The sequence below is a fragment of the Lagenorhynchus albirostris genome, chromosome 4 (genome assembly GCF_949774975.1).
Source record: "Lagenorhynchus albirostris chromosome 4, mLagAlb1.1, whole genome shotgun sequence".
Taxonomy (NCBI): Eukaryota; Metazoa; Chordata; class Mammalia; order Artiodactyla; family Delphinidae; genus Lagenorhynchus; species Lagenorhynchus albirostris.
In genome coordinates this window covers 46,828,568-46,852,673 of record NC_083098.1, presented here as the reverse complement: position 1 = coordinate 46,852,673, position 24,106 = coordinate 46,828,568, and the positions used below count along the sequence as shown (strand labels likewise).

The 24,106-nt window shown below is 41.5% G+C and overlaps 1 protein-coding gene across 2 annotated transcripts in view; it reads right to left on the bottom strand.

Moving 5' to 3' along the window:
* The window catches only part of SCARB2 (scavenger receptor class B member 2), a 68,378-nt gene that overhangs the window by 39,180 nt on the left and 5,092 nt on the right, over window positions 1–24,106 (bottom strand). For both annotated transcript variants that reach the window (XM_060147989.1, XM_060147988.1), the window contains exon 2: window positions 9,716–9,873. In XM_060147989.1, the coding sequence (XP_060003972.1) occupies window positions 9,716–9,873 (158 nt within the window). The remainder of the gene's footprint in view (window positions 1–9,715; window positions 9,874–24,106) is intronic.

Genomic DNA, 24,106 nt, shown 5'->3' with positions numbered 1-24,106 from the left:
TGCCATTCTAAAACTGGTTTTTGCATACGCAGTTAAAGAAAGCCAGCTTGATAAAATATCTTTTCAGATTTCTGACCTTAAAGGAACAAAAGCCCTCTTAGGACTTAGGAGGAACTTGCATTTCTCTCCCTATGCCTTTGAGATGTAAATGTTCTACTTGATTGTCTTAGGCATTTTGTTCTGTGTTTTGAGAGCACAGTGTCCGCCATCAGGCAAGTACACATACGATGTACATTTGACAGCCCGTCAAACAGACTGGGATTCCAAACAGTCTTTTTGTCTGGCTGTGCCAGCTCTCAGGAGAATTTGTCATAAGGGGTCCCAGTTCATAAGGGACCTTTGTCTTCTCAACCTTCATTGCGTCCACCTGTACAACAAAGGCCTTTATTTTCTTAGACTATTTTTTTTTTTGCACTACACGGGCCTCTCACTGTTGTGGCCTCTCCCGTTGCGGAGCACAAGACGCGCAGGCTCAGCGGCCATGGCTCACGGGCCCAGCCGGTCCGCGGCATGTGGGATCTTCCGGGACCGGGGCACGAACTCGCATCCCCTGCATCGGCAGGCGGACTCTCAACCACTGCGCCACCAGGGAAGCCCTCTTAGACTATTCTTTTGGAGTAAATTTTCTGGATCTTCTGAAGGCTGCATCCTTTGCACTCCCTTGTTGCGGGTGCCTGTTGCATCTTACTGGTTATCATTATTAAGATACTATTCATCAGTGGCCAGACAATGGATCTTTTAAATTGAAGAAACTTCTAAATTGGTAAATTTTTAGAGAGCTCTCATTATAAATAGCTGTTTTATTGGTACCTATAAAAAGAGCAAATTAAAAGGTAGATACAGAGGTTTATTAACAACCTCTGAATAAACTATGGGAATTCTTAAGATTCTAACCTTAAGAATTCCCATAGTTTAAAATAAAATAAAACAAAACGATTTGGGAAGCCTTATTTGTAGTCTTGGCTTTCCCTTGATGGGTCTTAGGATACTAATAAAAACATTAGGTTAATTAACATTAATCCGGTTGATTAACAAGGGAATAGGAAATGTTGAGGGGGAAGTCAAGAGACTGCTTCCCAACAAGGTGGAAATTTTAAAGGGACTCGTCCCAGCAGGATAGAAATCTTTAGATAGTGATTTAAAAATGCGATAAATAAAATGGACATTGATGAGATTAAAACAAAGGCTTCAGGGAATTCCCTGGTGGTCCAGTGGTTGGAACTCTGTGCTTTCACTGCCGAGGGCCCAGGTTCAATGCCTGGTCAGGGAACTAAGATCCCGCAAGTCGCACAGCGCGGCCAAAAAACAAAATAAAACAAACAAAAAAAACACAGACTTTGATACAACATTACCTAAAGTTGAATGGGCCAAAGAGACCCCCTATTGGTCCCCCCAACATTAAAGGGCCCCAAACAAGTCTGGTTTATTTAGCCCAGTAAAAAAAATATTTTTAAAGGCTGGAATAAAATTATACTAAGATACCTAACCAGCAATTGCTTGAGGCAACAGTTAGGCCAATTAATCAAGTTAAAGATTGACAAAAGGGCCTGGGTCACTTGGCTAAAGTTAAAGGTATAAGAGTTGATAGAATTGAGATAAAAATTTATTTTTAAAAAATTGGTGTATTTAGGGCTTTCCTGGTAGCGCAGTGGATAAGAATCTGCCTGCTAATGCAGGGGACACGCGTTCAATCCCTGGTCCCGGTAGATCCCACATGCTGCAGAGCAACTAAGCTTGTGTGCCACAACTGCTGAGCCTGTGCTCTAAAGCCCGCGAGCCACAACTACTGAGCCTGTGTGCCACAACTACTGAAGCCCATGTGCCTAGAGCCCATGCTCCACAACAAGAGAAGCCACCGCAATGAGAAGCCCATGCACCGCAAAGAAGAGTAGTCCCCGCTTGCCACAACTAGAGAAAGCCCACACACAGCAACAAAGACCCAACACAGGCAAAAATAAATTAAAAAAAAAATTGGCATATTTGAATGGGTTTTCTGTGAGATGGTTACATCTCTTTTGCCTATTTATACTGTGGGATAGACATTATGTCTCACTGGGGAATGTTTCTCCTGCCTGGTATTATAATACAGAGCATATAAATCTGCCCCTAAGGCAGTATTAATTAAACATACTAAAGGAAACAGAGTTACCTGAGCCCGCACAATATGAAACAAAAACTGGGGGCTAATATTCAGGGCCTGATAAAGCAATAGTGGAGACTTTTTTTGCCCCTAGGGTAAATTGGTCTGGGTTTGACTTGTGCACTCAGAAAGAGGGCCTTTGTTGAATGCCTTGTGCAAACTTTTAAAGGCATGATAAAATGAACCCTAAAGTTCTAGAACATAGAACTCCTAATTTCCAGTTTAGCTGGAAATCTTCTCATTGATATAAAAAAGCAAATTAAAGAAAATGTAGTTGCATAAATCAATCATTTGATATCATTTAGGCAGACCAGTTCTTTGGGGAATTGAAAGCAACTGTCTTTGTAAAAAGGCTAAGTCATCTAAGCAAATAAATTTAACTTACACCAACTGTTATTTATAAACTAGTAAGTTTATATTGTAATACCTGATTCACGACTAAGTTATAAAATGAAGTTATGAGATCTCTGGTTATGTCTGTTATATGTCTGTGTGTACATTATAGATATGTCTCTACCTCCAGACAGTATCATCAATATTAATTTATAAAGGAGCCCTATTTAACTGACTTACAGGAGGCACTTAGAAATTAAATATTTTTGAATGTAACAGAAACTAACCCAAATGAATTTCAAGTTCATGTGATCTGGGAAATGTTCAATATTAAACTAATATATGGTTTAAAGTTTAAGTTTGTTGGTTTCATTAATACAGACATGTCTTACTTTTATTGAACCTAGTCAAATATGTTCATATTATTTCTGTTTTAAAATTTATCAGCAAGAAAAATAGCTTGGAATGATGGCTGACGTGGCCTAATGTCTCCTGAAGTTTTCAGGGTAATCTAAATATAATTGTTGGAAACAAATGAGTTAAATAGATATAAATGGGATAAGAGCCATTTAGTGTGTACTGTTTAAGAATTATTATGTTTTATGGTATGTCTACTTAAAAATAGTTTCTCCAGATTTTTGGTAACTTGAAACTTTAGAGTTTTGCTAAGTTAAGTTAAATGATGGAAATGTACTAAATATCTAGATCATTCCCAAATAAAGATACTGAAAACCTGATTACTGAAAATAGGCTTCCTTTTATAGAGAAATTAAAGATATTTAGCACCATTAATAAATGTTTTGTGTCACATTGAAAATTTTTCCATAAAAGGGCATGTTTTTATTTTTATTTTTTAATAATTATTTTTTAAAGATCTTAATTTTTAAAATTTATTTATTTTTGGCTGCGTTGGGTCTTCGTTGCTGCACGCAGGCTTTCTCTAGTTGCAGCAAGCGGGGGCTACTCTTCGCTGCGGTGCAGGGGCTTCTCAATGTGGTGGCTTCTCTTGTTGCAGAGCACAGGCTCTAGGTGCGCAGGCTTCAGGACTTGTGGTGTGTGGGTTCAGTAGTTGTGGCTAGTGGGCTCTAGAGCACAGGCTCAGTAGTTGTGGTGCATGGGCTTAGTTGCTCTGCGGCATGTGGGATCTTCCCAGACCAGGGCTCAAACCCATGTCCCCTGTATTGGCAGGCAGATTCTTAACCACTACGCCACCAGGGAAGCCCCAAGGGCACATTTTTAAAAATCATAAATGGTATTTATAAGTTTGCCAATCTACAGAATGCTAACATAAAAGTACATACTTGCTTACTTCTTAGTTTTCACTAGAAATTAAGGTTTTAAAAATTTTTAATTTTTATTGAAGTATAGTTGACTTACAATATTGTGTCAGTTTCAGGTGTACAGCAAAGTGATTCAGATATATATAGATATATATGTATATATATCTATATATACATATTGATATATATTCTTTTTCAGATTTCTTCAGATTCTTATGCTCTATAGGTTCTTTTTCAGATTGTTTTCCAGACTCTTATCCTTTATAGGTGTGTGTATATATATATATATATATATATATTCTTTTTCAGATTTTTATCCTTTATAGGTTATTATAAGATATTGACTATAATTCCCTGTACTATATAGTTATGATTCTAATTATTCCTTAAAATGTTGTATTGTCACAGAAATAACCAAGTTGCTTTGTCAACTGCACTGTAATCAAATCTTTAACCATGTCATTTTAAGTCTTTTGTTATTTATAGACAGTCATTGTTTTATTCTGATGCTTTTACAAAAATGAAAATCTTCAAGAAAATTCATAAAAAGGATTTTTTTGACAAATACAGGTTTCTGATGACTTTTAGATCATACCACTGAACTGGGTAAGAAATTATAAAACTCTAATAGAAAACCTGATGCGTTTATCAAGATCAACAAGAATTAATTATATGGAACTTAATGAACTGAAAAATATGATTTATAATCTTATGATTTTTTTCTGAAATATACTGGCTTTTAATCTTTGTGTTCCAGAAAACCTTTCCTCTTATGCTAACTATGATATGTGGCAAGTTGATGAAGTATACCTCTGCAAATGAAGATGAAACATTTATCTTTTTCTTTTTACCTAATCTCTCCAGAATTTGGCTTCTCTAACTGGCTCCCCTCTGGACTTGATGGCTTATTGAGATCCAGATTACAACTAGTTATACTAATCATTGTTTTAATTTGTTCTCTCTTTGTTGTTTTCAAACTATTTATACTTTTTGTCTCTCTGCTATACTATCTTATTAATGTTACTCGTTAGTTTACTTATATTCTATTTTATCAGATTGTTGTATCCTGCATTACCTGATGTGTAACCAGGCCTCCAACAAAATTAATGATGGCTAAATATCTTGAGGCAATTGATCACACACATATATATGATCACATATATACAGATAAAGGTAATTTTAATAGTGCAACTTTAAATATGGGAAGAAACAACAAGGGGAAAACATTTCCTGGATCATAATAGAGTAGTAAAACAGAACATGCAGAGGATTTTAGGTTGTTTAGGTTAATAGGGCCTAAGCCAGATATAGCATATGAATGGCCTATCACTAAGATCCTTGCCTGACCTAGGAATAAGCACTCCTAGGGATGTGGGACAAATTGGTCATGAAATGCCTCCCAAGCCTTGGTCAAATTTATGACCAAGGTGGGGCACTGTAAACAACAAAAAAATGTTGCTGGCCCTTTTAGTTCTATAGGATCAAGCCATTAGCTCCTGCAGTTGCCTACCAAAACTGAGCCTGAGGGGAATTCAGGATGGAGAACAACAGGAAGCATTTTGTGCTTTGGATACCAGCCCCTAGATAATTAAGGTACATACCTAAGGAAATATTTCAATGACCTCAGATTCTTGCATCTTCCCATACATAGAAAAGCACTAAAATCATTAACTTAAGATGTCTGTTTTTGTGATTAGAAGTAATCTTTTGATGTTTTGACTACGTTTCTTTTTCCTGCAAAAAAATTCATATATATTCTGACTCCTTCCTTACCTCTTTTTTTTTTTTTTTGCTGCACCTAGTGGCATGTGATCTTAGTTCCCTGACCAGAGATCCAACCCGTGCCCCCTGCATTGGAAGTGTGGAGTCTTAACCACTGGACTGCCAGGGAAGTTCCCCTTCCTTACCTCTTTAGAACAGTTTCTCAGAGCTATCTGAGAGGCTGTCTCTTAGGCTATAGTCCTCCGTAAGACACAGAATAAACTCAACTCACAACTCTTATGTTGCACGTTTTTGTTTTGTTTTTTTTTTGCGGTACGCGGGCCTCTCACTGCTGTGGCCTCTCCCGCCGCGGAACTCAGGCTCCGGACGCGCAGGCTCAGCGGCCATGGCTCACGGGCCCAGCTGCTCCGCGGCATGTGGGATCTTCCCGGACCAGGGCACAAACCCGCGTCCCCTGCATCGGCAGGCGAACTCCCAATCACTGCGCCACCAGGGAAGCCCTGTTTGTTTTTTTTTTAAGTTGACACTCATATTAAATTTCTATTGGACAGTTCTGGTTATAGCATAGAATTAGCTCTGGTTAGAGAATAAAATTCTAGGTTGAGAGTGCCAAAAAATTAAATTAAAATCAAACAAAGAGGCTATATATACAGAAGCAGCTGGGGTGCTCAGGCCTTGAACATCACACAGGGAGAGTCACTAGGACCCTGAGCAGAGAAGGAAAGGAAATGTCAGCTGTGTCCTTTGGAAAATCACTGTGGCAGTGAAATGGGAGAGACCAGGGCAGGGTGAAAACCGGAGGCAGGAAAACTCATGGAGCAAAAATGAAATATCAGTGAGTGACCAATCTGCCTTCCAACCTACAGGATCTGCTCTTGGGAGTCTTACCTTCGCTGTGCCTTGGGCCCTGTGGCAGCCTGGTAGATCCTTTCTTAGATAAATGTCTTTACATACAGAAAATAAAATACCCAGGATTACAAAGGAAACCAATGACTGAAATACAGGTGTCACTGTAAAAATCTGTGATATGGCAATATGTGTGCTTCTTTACCGACATTTTAAATAAAATGTAGCAGCAGGTCTAACAATTACTGTAATTTTTTTTTTTTTTTTTTGCCTGCGTTGGGTCTTCGTTGCTGCACACAGTCTTTCTCTAGCTGAGGCGAGCGGGGGCTACTCTTTGTTGTGGTGCATGGGCTTCTCATTGAGGTGGCTTCTCTTGTTGCGGAGCACGGGCTCTAGGCGCGCGGGCTTCAGTAGTTGCAGCACATGGGCTCAGTAGTTGTGGCTCGTGGGCTCTAGAGCACAGGCTCAGTAGTTGTGGCACACGGGCTTAGCTGCTCCGCGTCATGTGGGATCTTCCCGGACCAGGGCTGGAACCTGTGTCCCCTGCACTGGCAGGCGGATTCTTAACCACTGTGCCACCAGGGAAGTCCACAATTACTGTAATTTTTAAGTATTTATGAACATGAATTATATTTTGAGCAACCGCTATCATGAGACACAACGGTATCTGTGTTTCCATTAGTGGTGAAGCCACGGTACCGCTAACACTGCTGTGATCTGTTGCCTACATTTATACTCAAAGGAAATGCTAAATTTTAGTGAGTGGTTAATGAAAATGAACTGTAATTTTTCCCCCCAAGTCACAGACCACCTGGAATTCTATCCATGATCCCTTAGGGATCCATGGATCAAGGGTTAAGGACCCTTGTGAGGTGTTCCCAGGCTTCCCTAAGGAGTCAGTTTAGGTCCCTCTAAGATGGGAACATGCAGGAAGTATGGTAACAGTTGGACGCTATTTTATTTCTAGGATTTATTTATCCCCATGACCACATCTACAACAGCATATTAAGGCAGCAGACACAACGGCCCAGAAGATGTCTTAATGGAACACTGGGTTTCCTCGGGTTATGGTTAGAACCCATGTCTTTTTCTCAATGAGGATAATGATGACAGGAACAGGCCCAGGAGACCCAGAGGGAAGACTGTTTGTTGGGGTTTTTCTTTAGTTCTCAGATGAGTTTATTCTTGCAGGGAGGAAGTCATCCGTCTCGCCGGAAGGAATTTAGTTACAAAACAAAACCAGAAAAAGACAAATACTGTACGATTCCACTTATATGAGATATCTACAGCAATCAAATTCATAGAAACAAAGTAGAATGTTGGTTCTTAGGGGCCCAGGGTGGGGAGAAAAGAGGAGTTATTTAATGGCTATACAGTTTCAGATCTGCAAGATGAAAAAGTTCTGGAGGTCTGTTTTGCAACAATGTGAATATATTTAACACTACTGAACTGCACTTAAAAATGGTAAAGATGGTACATCTTTTTTTTCTTAATAATTTTTAAAAAATTAATTAATTTATTTATTCTTTTATTTTTGGCTGCATTGGGTCTTCGCTGCTGCACGCGGGCTTTCTCCAGTTGTGGAGAGTGGAGGCTACTCTTTGTTGCAGTGTACGGGCTTCTCATTGCGGTGGCTTCTCTTGTTGTAGAGCACAGACTCTAGGCGTGCGGGCTTTAGTAGTTGTGGCTTGCAGGCTCAGTAGTTGCGGCACACGGGCTTAGTTGCTCCGCGGCATGTGGGATCTTCCCAGACCAGGGCTTGAACTCGTGTTCCCTGCATTCGCAGGTGGATTCTTAACCACTGCAACACCAGGCAAGCCCAAGATGGTACATCTTATGTGGGGTTTTTTTTTTTTAATCACCATAAAAATGGTTAAAACTGCAAAACAAACAAAGAGGACGCTCAGAGCCTAATTCTGGCTCAACTTCTAATTGTCACGAAGCTGGACAGCCTCAAATGCAGGCCTGGTTCTACCCAGTACCTGGAGTTTCTCGAGGTTTTAAAGGTATAAAAACGCTTTTGAAAATGAGGACCCAAGTGTTGTTTATTTTTTTAAATTCTACTATATAATGATAAAGCTCATCTTTACAATTCTGGGTACTGATTTCCACAGAAGGGACCAAGACAATCCCCTAAGACTAATAATAACATCAAACACTTAATTAGCGTGAATTCTGTGCCAGGCAGTAGTCTAAGCACTTTATAAATACTTGACTCACTTAGTCCTCATAACAATCCCATGGTGGATGTCCTATTTTTATCCCCACTTTATAGATAAGGAAACTGAGGCTCGGAGGACCAGTAAGTGGCAGAAGTGAGGTTCACAACAGGTCATTCGACTCCAGGGTCAAACCATAAGCACCTGAGGCAGGGATCGGGATTTTTATCTCTCAAGTCCAGCGCTGAGATAGTGCTGACTCACAGGAAATGAATCAGGGGGCAACCATTTATTGAGCAATCGGTTACGATAGAACCGTGAGGCATTTTTACCATGCAGCAGTTCTGAAGAAGAAAGATCTCGCTGTCTGCTTCCTCTACTATTTTTTTTTAAAACTTGGTAAGGAGAAACTTTGTTGGAAAGAGGCGTGTGGGGCAGTGTACTGTCCTAGCGGGTTGCGGGGATACGGCAACAGTGGGGAAAACACTTTGACCATAAGATCCCTCAGCATCTCCCTCTATTAATCTTTTCAAAAAAATGATTAAAGCAATGCTCCTAACTCCTAACCCACCCTACCACCTGGTTATCTCTTGTACTCTGGAGGAGTGGGAAAAGGAGTGAATATGAAGAGACAGAAAAACAACAAGGTCCTACTGTGTAGCACAGAGAACTATATTCACTATCCCATGATAAACCATAATGGAAAAGAATATAAAAAAAGAATGTACATACACGTGTATAACTGCATCACTTTGCTGTACAGCAGAAAGTAACACAACATGGTAAGTCAACTATACCTCAGTTTAAAAAAAAAAGAAAAAGAAGAGACAGAAAGTCCTGTCTCCAGACCAACAATGAATTCTAGGAACTGGTCTAAAACTAGGGATGTGGCGGAGAGAAATAGGAAAAGACCCTAGAAGTCACCAAAGAAAATCGCAGGATGACCTTAAAAGGGTAGGGAGTGGAGGGCAGCTCTCCATCGCTCAGTAGCCACATTCTGCCACCTTAGGAGGAAGCAGCTGCATTTCTAAACGTAACAGGCTGAGTCTGGCCAGGTCCACAAAGCCACTGACACGTGTGCCAAACACCAGCAGCATTTCAGACAACTGTAGCCGGAACATGTGCCCCCCACGCAGCACACAGAGGATGCTCGTGGGAAGAGACGGGGGCTCAGGCTACAGCAGGGGGTCGCTCCATTTTCTCACTGGTATGGCAGGGAGGGGGTCGGGACTCACCTGTAGGTGTAGGGCCCCACTTCTTCCAACCGAGGGGTCTCCCCTCTGAGGACCTCCTCTGGATTGGTGACATTGAAGAAATAGAACTGGGTGTGCACGGGCAGAGGGGGCTTCCTCCACGACTCAAAGGTCTCCGAGCCATTCCTTAACACAATATTCTAGGGGAGAAAACCAAAAGGGGATTTACGTAGTGTAAGGCAGTTGGCTTTGAACACAGAGGCAGAACGAGGGACACCCTGTCCTTTGACCTCCCGGCTCACTTATGTTTTCCACAGGCATTCAGCTGCTGTCCCTTGGGAGCAGGGACATGCCTTACGCCAATATGAAGCCCACAGCCCTCAGAAGCCATAACAGGTTTTCTATAAATATCTGTGGTAAAGAAAGGATGCTAGAGCCATAGCTCATGGGTGGAAACATGGTGTCCCCAAAACCAAGGCCACAGTCTGAGTACCCGAAAGGCCTTATTTGCTTCGTCACAAAGAGTCTACTGATAGGACAGCTTCCGTGGAAGTCAGGCCACTCTGAGAAGCTCCATGCGCTCCCAGCTCGCCCATATGAGAGACCAGGAAGAGAGGCCCCAGAAGGTTACTTTGGTTCTTCCACCCAGCTCTACCACTTTCACCACCAGGGGCTTCACACGCATTTTCTCATCTAATCCCCAACAAACCCCTAACATAGGTTTGCATATCCCTGTTTTAATGGTGAGAAAGCTAAGCCACACTGAGCTTAAGTGCTTAGGGTATTCTTTGGCTACAATCCTTCCTTTGTTTCCCACCCTTACCACGGATTATGGTCTAAATTGTGTCCCTGCCACCCCCCCCCAAAATTCATATATTGAAGTCCTAACCCCTAGTACCTCAGAATGTGACTGTATTTGGAGATAGGGTCTTTAAAGAGAAATTAAAGGTTAAATGAAGTCATTAGGGTGGGCTGTCATCCAACATGACTGAGGCCTCAGAAGAAATCAACCCTGTTGACACCTTGATCTCAGACTTCTAGCACCCAGAACACTGTGAGACAATAAATTTTTGTTGTTCAAGTCACCCAGGCTGTGGTATTCGTTATGGCAGCTCTCGCAAACTAATACACCACGGCCCCTCTATGGATGGAGAATCCTTCCCACCCTACAGACTTCAGGTGTGGCCAGTGACTTGATTTGATTAACGGAATGCGAGTGGAATGGCAAAGCGCCAACTTCGAGCTGAGGCCTTAAGAGGCATGGCAAGTTTCCACCAGCCACCCTCTGTTGCCCGGGTAGTTGGTGATCCTTCAGCCAAGGCCCGAAAATGGTAACGTGTAGACCAGACATGAAGCCAGGAGTCCAGCCTAAGTCGGCTGACCCAGCTACGCTCAAATTGCAGCCAACCTGGCCGTAAGGAGTATGGAGTATATGTTACTATTATAAGCCACTGAGATTTGGGGGTTGTTTGTTATCCAGCATTGCAAGAGAAGCCTGATTAATACAGCACCCAAAGTTAATAGACAGAAAGCTAATATCTAGTAGTTAACTTGTTAATAAAGAAAAACTGCATTTTTAAAGTTAAGATTACTGAAGTACTCGAGAAGGATAAAAGCATAGACAGAATAAATAAAGCAGAATTCAAACAGTGACTAACTCTGCATGTTGGAATTTGGGTCATTGTTATTTTCTCCTGGATGAGATTCTGTATTTTCCAAATTTTTATAATGAATAAAGAAAATTAACACTGAGAAAAATTTTTAAAAGAGGAAAATGGGATCTGCTGATAAAGACAATGTAGGGCCACTAGTAAAACAGTAACTAGATTGCAAGAGAAGCATCCCCTGATATCACCCGTCACTCCTCTAGCGGTGAGGATTTGAATGACAATCAACAGAGGGACGGCTTCAAAACATCACAGAAATCACATGCTAAAACATCCTGTGACACAGAACACAACAGGATGCCAATTTTTAGTAGTTCAGGCCTCCAATTTAATAGAAGCAATGTTGCAAGGGAACTTGATGATATAACTCTATTATTCAATGGAAAATATCCCAAGAATCTCTGCAGGGAAAAACAAAGTGGAACCGGAATAAATGGATGCAGAAAACCTAAGCTTGTCAAAGCAAAAACAGTCATCTGGAGGGCTAGAAGTCAGTTCACATCCATGAGTCAGCCGTGTCATAGAACTGGGGACTCTTTGTGGTTTGGCATCAGTTCGGAACATCTAATCATCAGATTTCTAGCCAAACAACACATTACTGAAATATTCTTGGCCTTTACTGTCAGTACTGATTTACTGAGTTGAGATCAGATTGTTGAGATAGAAAAATTTAAAGACAAACCATGAAACCCCTTTCCTCCAAACTCCGGGTCCAGCTCAGACTCTCTCCTTTGTGAAGCCCTCCCCGCCTGCCCCTGCACACATTACTCTCTCCCTGCCCTGGCCATAGAGCAGCCTAACCGATCATTTTAGGCAGTTTTTTTTTTAAGAGTTTCGTGGTCTTTTATCTTATCTTCTAAACAGGGGTCTTAGCTATCTGGGGAGGAACAAGGGAGAGAGTCAGGCCCAGAGAGAGAGGGCAGCATACCTGGAGAGGTTTACCAGATGGAACCCAGAGGCCCTGGCAGGGTAAGGAAGGGCCTGTGGTCAAGGTTGTACAGCTGCTTCATGTCAGAACTGGGTCTGGAACCCAGCGCCCCTTTCCTCCACTCTCCCACCCCACCTCAGCATGCAACATTTTAATAAAATGGGTATAAACCTACTACACATTTTAGTTATACAAGTTATATGGTAGAGTTTCTCTGGTATAAGGTATACACACACTAGAAACAGCTCAGTAACATGAATATAACCTACCTAAAACTAGTATGTTAACTATGAGAAGTGTAACACATAAATAATAATTATTTGTCTTCTAGAGGATTTTGAAGGCCCACAGATACCTTCAAAGTCATCTGATTTCATTAAAATGAGTCTCTTTTTGGGGACTTCCCTGGTGGCACAGTGGTTAAGACTCCATGCTCCCAATGCAGGGGGCCTGGGTTCAATCCCTGGTCAGGGAACTAGATCCCACACGCATGCTGCAGTTAAGAGTTCGCATGCCACAACTAAGGACCCCACCTGCCGCAACTAAGACCCAGTGCAACCAAATAATAAATACATACATACATACATACATACATTAAAAAAAAAAAGAACCTCTTTTTCTTATCCAGAAATTTCCAGAAAAAGGCAGGGCAATAATTTCTCCTCCTCCACAAATTCCTTGAGTACCCTCCCCTTAACTGGATGGATCATCCCTTCCTTTGAACCCTATAACACATTACATAGGAATTTCTTAGGAAAAAAAGTGCTCAGGACAGAAAACATCTTCTAAAAATTGAGGTTAACTGGAATCGGCATGAAGCAGTGATATTAGCAACCAAAAATGAGAAGGAAAGTGCAGCTACTATATTGGAACATACTAGGTTAACAGTTGGCTACTCAAAACAGAAGGTGCTGACCTACAAAAAAAGAGTAGGGTTTTTGTCTTTTTTTTTCTTTACTCCTCCCCACTCCTCAAGGACAATGCAGGTTTTGGAGAAATATTGGTTCAATCAACTAAATATAGTACTAGAAAACTCTATTTTCCGTCAACTTTGCTTATAAGATGCTGGGAGAGAAGAAATTGATGTGAGCCAACCAGAGAAGAACAGAAGAAAGGCATGATCAGTCAAAGACAAAGCCACAGTCAAGGCCCTATAACAGCAGCTCGACAGCTACAAGTCCAAGGAGCCTTTAAAGGGTACCCAGAGGAAGTGGGTGTGCCCTAGCCATTTCAGCCACATTCAGATACAGAGAAAGCAATTCAGATACAGATTCACTAGAATCAGAAACACATAGATCTAGCACCTATTAGTTTGTGTGTCTTATCGGTAATCCAGCACGCTAAAGAGCTAAGTGCAGCCAGTTCCTTTTGTGGGTGGAAAGCAAAATCTGTGTGTCTCTGTGATCCCTTTTCCTAACAACTATTTAAAGCAGTGCTATACCCACGGTTTTCTTGCAAAGTGTAGAACTATACATGCAAATCAGCCAAACACTGTCTGTGCCAGGCATTGCAGGGAGGAGATACCCAGCAACACACACGTGGTTTCTGTGTTCCAGGAGTTTACCCTCTCTCTGGGGGATGGTGATTCACACATGCAAAATAATCAACAATGGAAAGCAGCCCGTAATAAATGGTCAATGAGTATACCAGGCAATGGTCTCCGTGGTGACCAGACAATGGATTCTACGAACTGAGATGGAGACAGGAAGTGCTTAAAGTGAGCGAGGAAGAATGAATAAAAACTGGGCAAGCGGAGGAGGTCATGGGGGTGGGCTCCTTACGGATAGCTGGGGTTGATTCGACTATCCTGTGTGGCTGGACAGAGCGAGCTCTTCCTCCCTGCCTGTTCCATGTCCATCTCTCCTGGAGCCCTCTGCTTAATCAGAAAGAGTGGATGTGGAGAATGAGACAGTAAAAGATACAGAGGAGGGACGGTATTAGATGTGACTGGGTGTGGGTTTTCTAGGGAGCAGGGAGATTGATTTAGAGAGGTAGGTTGGGGTCCCAGGAGTCTAGATTTTATATGATATATAAGGAGGGGGAATAGAAGGTTTCTGAGCTGCAGAATACTATCAAGAGTCAGGCATTATGTTGCCACTTTATCTCATCTCATCCCCTTAATAGTCTACAAGAGGGAAATCATCGTCCCCATTTTACACCTCAGGAGACCACAGCTCAAAGAGGTTAGGTGAGTGCCTGAGGTTTGCTAGCAGAGGGTGCAGCCAGCCTCCCACCCCAGGACTCACTGCAAACCTGTGCTCCTGGCAGGGCTGAATTTGACCGGAGCCTCATGCCCCTGGAAAACAGTAATGGTTCGGGAATCTCTGCTTCCGTGTTCCGGGAAATGGGTGACTGCAAAGAAACACCCTTCCCCACGTGAATTAGATTCACAGATGTCTCTCTTTACCTAAGACAAGGCTAGGCACTGACCCTCCAGATTCCCATTTTTTGCCTCATCATGATTAGCTGAACAGCTTGACCCCACTGATCAATGGGAGTGAAATGCCGGTACAGCACGGTGACCATAGTTAATAACACTGTATTGTACACTTGAAAGTTGCTAAGACAGTAGATCTCAAGTGTTCTCACCACACACACACAGAATTAACTCCATGAGGTTATGGATATATTAATTAGCTTGATTGCAGTAATCATTTCACGGTGCCTATCAAGCATCCCATTGTACACCTGAAATATATACAATTTTTATTTGTCAATCATACCTCAATAAAGCTGGGGGGGGAAATGTTTGTTACCCAAACTTTGGTTAGGTTTCCCTCCTTCCCAGCCCCATGAACTCCTCCCTGTAAAAGGAAAACCCTTTTGGCTAAGCCTTGAGGCCCAGCAGACCACACAGCGGTTCTCCCTAATGCAAGTCCCCTTGCCCCTACTGCAAAGTCTTTTCCCCTTTACAATCAGATTTGTTTTTTATTTGACACTCCTAACTATTGTGCCACGTTGCCTATTTTGCATTGACACAGGCAAGAGGTGTTTCAGAAGGTTACACTGGCATACGTGGGAAGGAGGGTTTGGCTAAGATTGTTGTAAGGATGAAATGAAGATTCAGCAGAGCGCATATCGCAGGCCATGCTCAAAACACTCAGTAAATGGTGACTGCGATCTTGACTATTACCATCTTCAGGTTGGGGATGAGAGGGTTTCAGGACTTAGTCTAAAGAAAAAAAGGAATCATGTCGCTTCCAGGAGTCTGCTCAAATATAGACAACCCAACAAATGTTAAACAATGAAAGGGGGGGGGGGAAAGTCTTTAGTCATGATTCTCTCTTCCAGCCCTACATAAAATTCAGTTTAGGTTGAAACAGCAAGGAATTAGTATAAAATCGGAAATAACCAAAATGTTGAACAGGACAAGAATGACTTAGTGAATTATGATAATTCACAGGCTGGAGTAGAAAGCAATTAGAGTGATAAAAACTACAAAGACCTAAGGAACATGTTCATAATCTATGTTAAATGGTAAAAGCAGACAATGTAAAATACGCATAAGTGTGGACAAGACTATCAGATAAAATGCAAACATGAAACCAGGGGGGTGATATATAGATAATTTTACAATTTCAATCTTTAGGTTACCCTCAAAATCACTAAGCCTCCACACTAAACGTCTAATAGCCTTTATCTCTATGCAACAGGATTATGAAGGGTCTCGCATTCTCTCTGTGATGTTTCTCTGCGTTGTTTGGACTTTTTTTTACAACAGAAGTAAACTAATTCTGTAAGCAGAAAAAATAACTGTTCCCTTATCATTTTTTTTTTGTAAGTGAAAATCTAAGAAAGAAACTCAGATTCTACAAAATGTATTAACAGACCCCAAGGCAAGGCAGAAGGAACAGATACAGAGAACCAGCATCATCTAGCTTTTCCTCTGTCCTTGCAAAACAGAGGTAAGGCCGATGCCTCCTCAGCTGTGGTCAGTTCTCCCTCACAAGCGCCAAGGGCCTCCACCCGCCACACTGGGCTGTAGAGTATTTCTTTTCCTGTTATTGTCAGGACGGTTGATGTAACACTCTGTGTTCCTCGCCAGCTTTTCCTGACAAGCGTCACAGTGTGTGAAGAACTTCACAGTGAGAAAGGGCTTGCTGCGGCAACGTGCAAGGACCTAGAGATTGAGATTATTACACTAAGTGAAATAAGTCCGAGAAAGTTAAATATTATATGATTTCTAAATCATATAATATTTAGTGGAATCTATAATTTCTAAATATATAATATTTAGTGGAATCTAAAAAGTAGTACAAATGAACTTATTTACAAAACAGAAACAGACTCACAAACATAGAAACAAATTTATGGTTACCAAAGGGGAAGGCGGAGTGGGAAGGGATAAACTGGAAGTATGGGATTAGTAGATGCACACTACTATATATAAAATAGATGAACAACAAGGATTTACTGTATGGCACAGGGAACTATTGTCAATATTTTGTAATAAACTATAATGGAAAAGACCTGAAAAAAGAATATAGATATATATATGTGTGTGTGTATATATATATAATACTGAATCAATTTGCTGTACACCTGAATCTAACACAATATTGTAAATCAACTATACTTCAATTTAAAAAAAAGGATTTGCAACCTCGTTTATTTATTAGAGCGAAGAAAATCATCTCAGAATTATGACCCCCAAAAGAGCCAGTCAGTGTGAGTGAACAGACGGTTAACTGCCCAAGTTTATCTTGCCTGGTTTGTATCCAGCTTAGCCAAAAAAGTCCAAAGACAAGGGGAAGAGTTCCCAGAAAGAAGAAAGGCCAAATCTTTCCCAGAAGGGAGGGTAAGACTAGCTGTCCTCATGACAGTCTGATGTGAACTTGTTCCTCCATGTTTCAAGTGGATGACGAAGTTCCGGGATGGAAATAAACATTTGGTAGACTGGAGTCCTTCGCTAAACAAAGCAAATGAAAACCTACTAACAGGAACAATCCCTGACAGCTTGCTAGAGCCACAGTGACAGCAGGTGTTGTGACAACCCAGGATTCTCCTCCACCCCCATCACTGGCCTCTCCCTGGTTACTCTTAGCTGAGTCAACACTCAAACAAGTCTCAGACCACCTTGGATTCCATTCAAATCGTGCTCTCAAGAGTGTTGGTTTTTCCTGTACCTTTAACATGTCTCTTTTCTTCCCCTGCTAAACGGCTGTCACGGAACCCACTGTAAATCCCAGAGTGGATGGTGTGGGGTGGTGCGTGTGCATGTGTGTGTGTGTGTGTGTGTGTGTGTGTGTGTGTACACATTAAGTAGGGAAGGGGAATGAGAGAACAGAGGGGAGTTTATAAATGCAGCTGCCAACATTTCTAAAACAGTTGCTTCTTTATTTTTATCTCCTTCCCTGACATTCAGCTCAGAGAAGGACGATTATCATTGCTAAAATGCTGCTTACTGGAAGTCTCCAGGAATCAGGTGCTGTGCTAGGGCTTTATGGACAAGATCTCCAAGCCTTACGCTGGCCCTGCAAGGTAAGAATTCCCATTTTGCAGATAAGGAAATGTTGGCACCGGCTTTCCCAAACTCACAGAGCCAGTAAGTCAAGTGAAATCCCACCAAGTCTAGGTCTGTGGGTTTGCAAAGCCCATGCTTGGCCACTCTAGCAGCGTCCTCACCATCGCACCCTCAGGGTAGAGCTGCCAGATTTAGTGAATAAAAACAAAGGATGCCCAAGGATGTCCCAAATATTGCACAGGCCATGTCAAAAATGCTTTAATTCTTAGGATGCAATGCTGAAGGATTCAGGGGCAAAGTGCTGTAATATCCGCAACTTGCATTAAAATAATTCAAGAAAAAGTGTATGAGAGAGAGATGACGTCTATATGGGAGGATGCTAACAACTGATAAATTGAAATGAATCAAAATATTGCACAGACATACTCACTAAAATATTATTTGTAGTTTATCCGAAATTCAAGTTTAACTAGACATCCTGCATTTTATCTGGCAACCTCCCCCAGAAAGACCGTGAAACTGTAGAGAAACCATCACTTGGGCTCCGAGACCTTCCTGGGCCACTAGCCAACCCTGTAACCAGCAGAGTTTTCCACTTATGCTAAATTAACAATCAGTGCAAGGTCCCAAATCAGTTTTACAATGTGACTTTGGATACTGCAGAACATGATGAATTGTTCCAGGCATAATATGGTGGCACTACCATCAAAAGAGGTATTGGAAAGATGATCAAGTTACATGGTCAATCTGTCCTGTCAACAGCCAAGTTAATCATTTGGACTGAAAAGCTTACCTTTCAGTTAATTAGCCAATATGTATATAATGAGAGCTTTCTCTATGCCCAACAAGCATAGGCCCTGTTTCAAGAAGACATTTAGCTAAGGACACAAAATTGACCTGTATGTAACAGTGCAGGGCCCAAAGAGGGGCTTATGCCTGAAATTATTTGGATCATTTCAACTGTATGGATTCATCCTAAAATCCCCATCTGGATACCTCACAGGCTGCTCAACATCAACGTGACCAAACAAGGGACTCATGATCGTCTCCCGTAATCACTCAGTCCTGTTGAGTTTACCTCCTCCTCCTCTTCTCCACTTCTATTCCTGTGCCTATTTCATCACCGGTGGGGACTGAGACAATACTGTTCAGTATTAGCTAGTCTCCTAATAGGTAATTAGGTAACAGGTAGTCTCCTAACTGGTCTCCTTCTGTCCAGCCCTGGCCCTTTCAAAGCTATTATCCACATCAGCTTCCAGAGAGTTCTATCAGGACAGACACTCTCCCTACTGCTCACAGGATAAAGTCTGAGGCGCTTGACCTGACGCAGCCCATCACCTGCCATCCTCTGTCATCCCCTGACAGGTCCTTTGAGCACCAGCAACACTCAACTGCCCACCTTCCCCCAGGTATGGGCTGGATTAGCTGCTTCTGCTGAGAGCTGACATGAGTTGGTACAGCCACAAGATACAACACAACCAAGCCAGCCTGACAGAGCTCTTTCTGGAAGGCAGCACAAGGATGGCTGCTGAACCAGCTATGCTGGTATAAGCCACGTCCAGATGATAAAAATAAGCACTCAGGGAATTGCATTAGGCTTGATGGGAGTGAGTAATACTTTAAAGGAAACTTTCAGGCTTCAAGAGCACTGCTGGTTGTTCTTTTAGTTCAACAAAGTGCTACTTAATAATTAAACACAAACTCAGCATCCATGTTGCCATCTACACCGTCTAAATTCACCCAGAGATGATGCAGACCAACTTTGAGAACCTGATCTAATAACATGTGGATGATTCTCATTGGATTCCAGATCAATAAAACTCACCATATATCAAAACACCAGTTGGTGTGCATTATTTAAAAAATTTCTCCCTGAAATTAAGCAAACCCAATGCAGACTCTTATTAATTAATTAATGTAAGTAATTAATGTATGTAATTTGCACTATTTACCTTTTTAAATTCTCTGTTGAGGGAAAAGAAATACGCTGCCATTAACATTCTACCCTTATTCTCTGACCTTACTTTAACTCAAGAACAAATGCCTTGGCTTTTTTTTCTTTTAATGTCACTGTTGTTGAACTCATTTTGCTTTAATTGCAACTCCAACGATTTCGGCTAATGAGATCTGACAGTTGAGGTTCAAATGTTAGTCTATGTGTAAGCTGCTACTCTGTCTATAAAATGACATACAAGGGGGGCTTCCCTGGTGGCTCAGTGGTTAAGAATCCGTCTGCCGATGCAGGGGACACGGGTTCAAGCCCTGGTCCGGGAAGATCTCACATGCTGGAGAGTAACTAAGCCCGTGTGCCACAACTACTGAGCCTGCACTCTAGAGCCCACGAGCCACAACTACTGAGCCCATGAGCCACAATTACTGAAGCCCACGCGCCTAGATCCCATGCTCCACAACAAGAGAAGCCACCGCAATGAAGAGAAGCCCCCGCTCGCCACAACTAGGGAAAGGCCGCGTGCAGCAACAAAGACCTAATGCAGCCCAAAATAAACAAATAAATAATTTATATATATAAAAAAAAAACTTGACCCTTAAAAAAAAATTACATACAAGACAAGAAGATGGAAGAGTTATCCTGAAAAAGCTCCTGCTACAAAATACACACTAGAGGACTTTTTAAACGCTTCCAGGTAATTACAAATGTGAAACCAAGGTTGAGAACTGCCAGCCTAAAGAAAAAGCAGCCACCAGACAGAAACTTAATCAAAAGGACCAGGTGAAAACTGGGGAAATATATGTGGATTCCAGTCAGCGGGGTGTTGGGGGGAAGAGGCTGAAGGAGTGGATGAGAGAAAGTGTTTTAAGATGTGAATAAATAAGAAGTGTGGCCGTGACAATCATGCTGGGTTCTGTGTATAACCTGTGGAGCCAGTCATTCTTTTACAATCTGTTTGGTTGTGATTATATCTCTCAAAGATGAAATAAGTAATGTTCTACGTCTCCTCTTCCCTCCATTACTGTGGACTATCAGAAATATAGTATTAAAAGTAATATCCTTAAAATGGGACTTGCAAGAGTAATGATTACATTCCCATAACAATGGCATTCTGCCTTGCTTTCTCTAGAAAGAGTATAAAACTCAGATGCCAAAGGAGCCCCGTGGGAAAGGTCAATGAGTGAAGCAGGTACAGGTTTGTACATATTTGCAGGCCAAATCCCAGCAATAATATTCACTTCTACACAGAAATATGCCCTCTCCCATTTTTGTTAAACACATTTTGTTAAACACAGGCTTTCATTTTCCTTCTTTTGGTAAAGAGCATCAAACACAAACAGATATTTCTCTACTCTATGAAAGACAGCAGAGCAAGCACCATGACAAAGGGCATTTTCACTGAGCCTTGCAGTCAGGGGACAACAGGGGTGTGACCGTGGTGGGAACAGGGAGGGAGGTTAGCAGCCTCTATTCTGCCCAGGCTGCTGCCACAGAGGACTGTGATGGGGTCAGCACTGCAAAACAGCCACACGTTTCCGGAGAAGCTGGAAAGCTGGATTATTTGGTGAATTTTCCAGATTTTAAAGGTATAAACTATTAGTGAGGCAAACGTGACCACTGGCCTACAGAGCGGAACAAAAATGTGAAGCTAAATAACAATATACAAACAAAATCATCCTGAAGAGGTTAAGTTTTCGTTCTTCCATTCATCCACACAATGTTTAATGACCATCTTTTTTTTTTTTTTTTTTTTTTGCAGTATGCGGGCCTCTCACTGCTGTGGCCTCTCCCGTTGTGGAGCACAGGCTCCGGACGCGCAGGCTCAGTGGCCATGGCTCACGGGCCCAGCCGCTCCGCGGCATGTGGGATCCTCCCGGACCAGGGCACGAACCTGTGTCCCCTGCATCGGCAGGCGGACTCTCAACCACTGAGCCACCAGGGAAGCCCTGACCATCTATTTTGTATGACATTCATTCAGCAGGTTGGGAAGAGGATACAAAGCTACATAAGGCAGGACCCCTACCTTCAAAGAGAGCTTTCAGGCTAGCTTTAAATACTAAATTGTGTCATACGAATAGAAAATCCCTGGCAGGGCTGAAGCTAGAGGGGAATTATCAAGGAATTCAATTATGGAGCTGCTTATGTTCTAGTCTAGTTTGTTTCACATGCAGGAAAAGACAGGAGATTTGCTGAACCTGCATCACCAATGGCCCAAACTACTATCCTTCACACTGGACTAATGAAACTAAAAGGACATATGAACATATATTGAATTGGCCAAAAAGTGAGTTCGGTTTTAAGTAAACATAAAAGACACATTTTTCATTTTCACCAAGAACTTTATTGACCATTCACTAACCAAATGAACATTTTGGCCAACCCAATAACAAACTAAACAAAATCCTGGTGGTTTGAAAACATTAATAATATAGCTTCCAAACTGGCCTTACAGAAGTAAAGCAGAGACATTATGTTATTTTTTAAATTATTCTAAAAATCAACAAAATTAATTAAATGAAAACCAGATCAGTAGTTCTCGAAGGGTGGTCTGAGGACCTCTGGGGGTCCCCAAGACCCTCTCGGGGGTTCCCCAAGGTCAAAACTATTTCCTTAATAATACTAAGACATAATCTTCCTTTTTCACTCTTCATTCTTTCAGGAGCATACAGAGGAGCTTTCTAGAGGTCACACAGCTTGTAATGATGTCAACGCTCTGACAGCTAACGGAATATGTGTTTGTGTATTCTTGTGTTTTAAAAATGTATCCGTTTTAATTTCTAATATTGTAAATAATAGATATAACCCACAGAAATATAGGTTCTTTGGGGTCTTCAATAATTGTTAAGAGAATAAAAGGGTCTGAGCCCCAAAACTCTGAATTAGATCATAAATTCCATAAGAGTAAGGACTGTGTCTCATTTGCTATTGTATCCATAGCTCTTAGCACACCGCCTCACAAATGGTTCACACTCATTAAATATTGATATTTGCTAAATAAACAGATGACTGCCAAAGAATATACCTAAAAGTGCTTTTGAATATAGAGAGCAAACACTGAAAGGAGCCTTTATTTTCCTCGGTTGCTTTTGACTAGTTCCCAGCTTTGATAAAAAAAAAACAGTCGCTTCATGTAATGTATCATGTATATAGAGTATATATCTTGATGACATAGGCCATTAATGCCCAGTCACTTGGCCAACATCCTGTGTTTTCATTAATGATCTTATAATCCCACCTGCTGATTCCTCCCTGGGAAACAAGCAAGTGTCTGGCAGAACAGATGGCCCCTTCACTGCTGCCCGACAATGAAATCTTGTGCTTTATTCAACAAGAAAACAAAAACGATTCTCACAATCTAGAACCTTCCCCTCCCTCCCTAAAGATATGTCCTTTAATGTAAACGTGCAGAATAATAGTAATTACTAAGAGTAATGGCCCTCAACTAGAATTATCAACTCTTTTATATGTTATTCATACCAGTTGAAATTAAAAATAAATACAGCAAATTAAAAATAAATTAAAAATAAACAGAAGCACCCCATTTCTGTAAAGTATATGTATTACTATATATGCACAATGAAAACATGTGGATTAATCAACAATATATGTAACAGTGGTAATCTTTCTTTTATCAATTTTTATTGTCTGACTTTTTACAATGGCATGTATTTTTTTTACCAGAAAAATAAACAAAAATAAAGAATAAAATACAAAGTTAAAAAAAAAAAAAAGAATTGTCATCTCAAGGAGTGAAGACATGGGTTAACATAATCACCATCCAAACCAGTCACAGACTTCATGGTTAGCTCTTTGACCTGGGTGCTGTTCCTAAGGACTCTGATTCAGCAGGACTGGTGGGGTCTCTATTTTTTAAATTTCCATAGGTGATTCTGATGTGGTTCCCTAGAGTCTAGGGACAACACTGAGAACTACTGGTTTCCTCCATTGTCTTAACCATGAGTAATGAATGCACGCACGGTCACCATGAATTAGTAACAGCTGAAAGAAACATAATATGATTTTGATGTCACCAGATCATGTTTCTAAAAGCCAGGGAGGAGTCGGATAATTTTGCTTATGAGTTCAAGAATCTGGCAAGGATACGGCCTCTGTTTACAGATCTATGGTTTCTGCTTGTGCTGAGCCAATCACATGACTCTATCACGAATCTGGAATGAAGGAACTGAGAGATGAAGCATGTTCATGGGAGGCTCAGCAGCTGAAGAGTCATATAGGGTCAGGGCTGGGGAAGGTCCAGATGAGGAAACAGCCTGGGCCAGAGGAAACAGAGGAAGCTGGTTGGTGGGAAAAGCAGAGGAACGCGTGGGAGACACAGAGTGTGCCTGGTCCTGCTGACTTCCCAGTTTCTACTGGATTGGCAGGAGGCCTGACTGTGCTGTGGTTCTTACCCTTCGATTTCTAT